Genomic DNA, 4,671 nt, shown 5'->3' on the forward strand with positions numbered 1-4,671 from the left:
GGAAGCGGCGCCATGAAGATATCTTCGTCGTCCTCGCTCTCCTCAGTCCATAAAAATGTATTCTTTGCTGCAGTCCTTCTGAAAGTTTCACTCTTCGTCTCCACTACCTTCTTTCACCTTTCATGCAACCTAAGAAGTTCTTGACGTACCTCCTCATAGGTCCTTTCAGGCCACCTAGACCTACGTAATTGGTGAGCCAACTCATTCATTATGGTGTCACTACCGGTGAGTTCGTCCCATGGAACTATCCTATTGTCCATCCTGAAATCGGTAACTAGACTCAGAAGAGTGCTGCTCATCCCTGGGTGAAAACTACGATCGAATGGATAATGGGACATCTCGACTACACTACACTGGAATGCTTATCCACCTTCGCCTGAAGGGGGTTTTATAGATATAGAGGAGAAAATGGCGGGAAAGAATAACTGCGGTATGACGGAAAAGGGTTGGCGGGAAAATAAGGCGGGAAGGGATAGGCGGGAAACGGGGGTGGCGGGACATATGGCGGGAAGGGGTTGGCGGAAAACAGGTGGCGGGAACATATGGCGGGAAGGGGTTGGCGGGTAACAGGTGGCGAGAAAATACATTTCAGCATGAGCCATGCAACTTCGGCCTACACGAGACCAAAATGTACTTTTCGGCCTAGACTTGACCAAAAAGTCTATTTCGGCCTAGAGTTGACCAAAGAGTACCATTTCGGCCAGGTACCCCACTCTTCGGCCAAGAGATGGCCGAAAACACTACTTCGGCCTAGTTGTGGCCGAAATGTGTTACTTCGGCCAAATGATGGCCGAAAACTACTACTTCGGCCAAAAGATGGCCGACGGGCTACTAGTTTTGGTTTTTTTGCATTAAGTCCTATAGTTTCCGAAAATGCTATAAAATATATCATAGTTTTGAAAAAAAATCATGTATTGACGGCGTCACCTTTTCTCTCGTCCTCTCCCCGCACACGACGGCACACCGGAAGACAGCTCGTGGCGCGAACGCGGCGGCGGCGGCGACAGCGGCGAGGTATCTCTCCTTGGTAGGTCTCCACTTCGAAGCTAGACTACTATCATATCATGAGGGAGGGGCTGATTGATTATATGTCATGGTGGATGCCTGCTCTTAGAGTCTTTGTTCGTCTTAATTATCCTCTGTCTGCTCCCCCCAAATTCCCCGCCGTTAACTGTCAGCTCTCGACCCAGCGAAATCGACCGAATGGTAGTTTCTCCTCGGTGATCCCGTGGTTGGGGGTTGTCGCGCAGTGTTTTATTTTGACGGTAGTAGGCTAATGGAGGCTCACACATTTGGGGATATTTCCTGGAGACCTAACCCTAGCGGCGATGAACAGTGTGTGATAATTCAATTAGTTTGTTATTTTTGGCAAGAAATTATCCTAATGATTCTGAACAATGTGGGATGTGTTTTTTACCGTGTTGCTTCATGTATCGCCGCGTTGGCATCTTCCATAGCGGTTCTACTTCTACCAAAATAACCATAGCTCTGTTGAATGTTTTCAAATCTGTCTTGCTATTATGCTGGCTAATGGTTTAAATTGGAGTTGCAGTCTTCCTGTGGGGGTTCCTCCAAATGCATTGTGTCGATATTTCAGTCAGATCCTTCTATTAAGTGATCCTAGAAAGTTTATGATATATTTTACCTGTGCCAATTGTTTAAATCATGAGGTAAACACACATGGTGCCTTGCTTTTTTTTTCCAGGGAAGGACCAATGGAGGACGACGATGCTGCACCGCATCTTCCTATGGACATCATGTACAAGATCCCAGCACACATATCTGATCCAGCCTCCCTTGCCCGCCTCGCTTCGTCCAGCAAGTTCTGGCGCAATCTCATCAAGGACCCGACCTTCCTTGATCGCCTTAGGAGGCGGCACGACGACCATGGCTTCACCCCGTCCCTCCTTCTTGGCTTCTTCTACCAGGACAAGAAAAGGTCTTCTCCAAACCTCTGGAAGCATCATATTGACAAAACACGTTGTTTGGCACCAAGCTTCATGCGGGTGTCAGAATTGTCACAATTTGTTGGCAGCAAATCCGCTCGCAATGCTATCAAGCCACTATCCCTTGAGACCTTCATTCCAGGTGTTGGTGCCAGCCTCAACTTCTATGAGCCCATTGCATCCCAGGACAACTTCCTGGCCCTTCGCCGCCAATCAAAAGCTGCCGCTGCCAATGGTGGTCAGGCCATCAATGATTTGCTATTTGTCTCCAATCCTCTCACTGGTGAAACCTTTGAGATTCCTAGCCACTTATATGTACCTCCCGACCATTATGCCTTGTTTGTCACCAATGACGTCGACATTAATGGACGTATGTCCCAATCCTTCCAACTGACTGCCATTTGGATAAAAAAGGGAGATCGTTTCATCTGTGTGTGCTACAGCTCGAAGACTGGAACATGGACGAGGTCTCAAGGAGTTCCTCAGCTAATGCATGGTCTTTACTTGGTGTCATCCTCGGCTGCCGCTTCGTGTGGTGTCATCCGTTGGCTCTGTGGTAGCTGGAAACAAATGTCGGTTACTCACGTTGCCACTCTGCACATTGGCAATATGGCGCTGTCATACCTGGAGCTCCCACCCGAAGCAAAGCGCAACAAAGCGCCAGTGCTGGGGAGTTCAGCAGACGGGGGGATTCTGTTGGTCATCGTGCAAGGGCTTCAGATGACACTTTGGAAACACAACAGTGAGCTTGGCAGTGACTCCAGCAGCTGGGTGCTTTCTGAAAGGATTGACATGAGAAGTTCCTTGCCGCAGCGAGTGGCCACGTTGGGGATCAGGGCAAAGGTGAGGTTGGAGATGTTCCGAGGCAAAAGTGGGACGGCGGTGCTCTGGATCGATGAGGAAGGCCTCTTTCTGTTTAGCCTCAGCGATAGGTCGATGAGGAGGATCGACAGTGCGCATGTGACCAAGAAGTACTTCCTCTGCCCATATGAGATAGATTGGCTGTCCTGCCTTGCAATCACGAACCTTGTCGTCGATGGCTCGCTATCTCTGGACGTAGAAAGGGGAAGGCCCAAGGCAGATGGAGGACATTAATGGGTAGGAATTTGGCGACAAACAGAGCATCTTAATTGCCATTAACCTGGTTTGTTGGTGGTATGTCAACCATTAATTATAATATCATTGAACGTGTTTCCTTATGTATGATCATCATAATGATGGCTATTAGTATGTTAGTACATCAGTCTAATTGCATTCACCGTGAAAACTTTTGCTCCTGTGTCCTAGTGAAATGCAAGACTTCTTATGCTGTTTTTTTAGTTGAGCTAAGCTGTGTTTTTCTAGTGAACTAAGCTGTGGTTAAACCATGTTCTGTCTTTGCATTTGAGCTGGTTGGCCATTTTGTTGAAGGGGTGTGCAGGTAACGCCATGGTAGCATGGCTCAATGGCTGTCTGATTTTGCTGGCAGCATGAATTACTGTATTCAGAATCGCACCATATGGTATCGTGACAATCTCCTTCAACCTGTTGTTTTTCTTCAAAAATTTCAGTGTTCTGCTGGAGTGGGTTAGTCAAAGGAACATGTACAATAGGCCACCTTGTATCAGGTCAACTGAATTTTCCCTTGTGTGTCTAATCTCCGGACTGTCTTATTTTACCGAATGCTTGTGGATGTTTTAAAGAACCGAGTTGGTTGTAGAGTTCAGGGTTAGTCCACTAATCAAGCCTGGAACAACTTAAAGCCAACACTCGTTCTTTATTGAGGCATTGCCTATCTGTTAAGTACCTACTTGTGTACTGAATTTTGTGAAACGTTAGACAGAAGTGATCTATCCTTCAAATCTGCAACGAGATTTGAGTTGTGATCCTAGACAAACCTGGAAAGGACTTGGAAGACTCAGAACTGTCTTTGGGTAAAATTTATGCTGCGGAATTGTATTTTTTTTCTGATCCTGAAAAGGAATGAAACTAATGCATTTTTTTGCCGGGAAACTAATGCATTGTTTCCACAGTTTCTTTTTGAAGAACCTATGGAGAATGTAGGAGAGCTTCAACTGTCAAAGTCAGGCCAAAGGTTTAAAACAAAGCCACGGTTTTGGAAGGGAACTGGCGAAATCTACCATACTTTCTGACAAAAGAGTGTATGGATCAATGAAATACTAAAAAATAAGTGCAGAATTGCAAAACATTTCCATCGCCGGGACTTGAACCCGGGTCTCTCGGGTGAGAGCCGAGTATCCTAACCACCTAGACTACGACGGAGTTGTGACTGTTGAGGCCAAACAGGCCTTCTAATTTATTATTTTATTCCGTCGCAAGGACCAAACTAGACGCACATAGCTGAGGAGATGCACGTTTAACTTACCCTGGTTGGTTTCTTGTACTAACAAGAATGTACCCCTCCATTTGCACGAGATAGATCAACACGGGAAAAGGTAATTGTCCTACTGAAATCCACTAGGCTAGCTCTGCAGGAAATCAAACATGTTCAGGTGGGGTGTCGTGTTTAATATTTGCAATGGGAGGAGGGTTATTTTTTGGCATGATACTTGGGTCACACTCATCTTATGATTCATTTCCTTGGACTTTTTATTTATTTTTACTAATCCTGTTGCCATCCTTAAGGGCTTGTTTGGTAGCGAGGGATCCTCCCGGGATCCCGGCCCGCTCCCTGGGTGGAAAGCCCGTGTGGAACGTCAGCCCCGTGCCTGCTGCCTGGATATTT

General features: G+C 46.6%; 1 protein-coding gene and 1 non-coding gene across 2 annotated transcripts; one reads left to right on the forward strand and one right to left on the reverse strand.

Moving 5' to 3' along the window:
- The first annotated feature begins 933 nt into the window (after positions 1-933).
- Positions 934-3,265, forward strand: LOC123117460 (uncharacterized). The gene is made up of 2 exons (XM_044538209.1): positions 934-1,014; positions 1,706-3,265. Exon 2 carries the CDS (start codon positions 1,716-1,718, stop codon positions 3,039-3,041), a length of 1,326 nt encoding a protein of 441 aa, XP_044394144.1. The 5' UTR covers positions 934-1,014; positions 1,706-1,715; the 3' UTR covers positions 3,042-3,265.
- An 870-nt stretch (positions 3,266-4,135) lies between these two features.
- On the reverse strand, positions 4,136-4,208 carry TRNAE-CUC (transfer RNA glutamic acid (anticodon CUC)). The gene has a single exon. It is a non-coding gene; the product is annotated as a tRNA-Glu (tRNA).
- Positions 4,209-4,671: the final 463 nt, after the last annotated feature.

Source organism: Triticum aestivum, chromosome 5B (assembly GCF_018294505.1).
Source record: "Triticum aestivum cultivar Chinese Spring chromosome 5B, IWGSC CS RefSeq v2.1, whole genome shotgun sequence".
Classification (NCBI taxonomy): Eukaryota; Viridiplantae; Streptophyta; class Magnoliopsida; order Poales; family Poaceae; genus Triticum; species Triticum aestivum.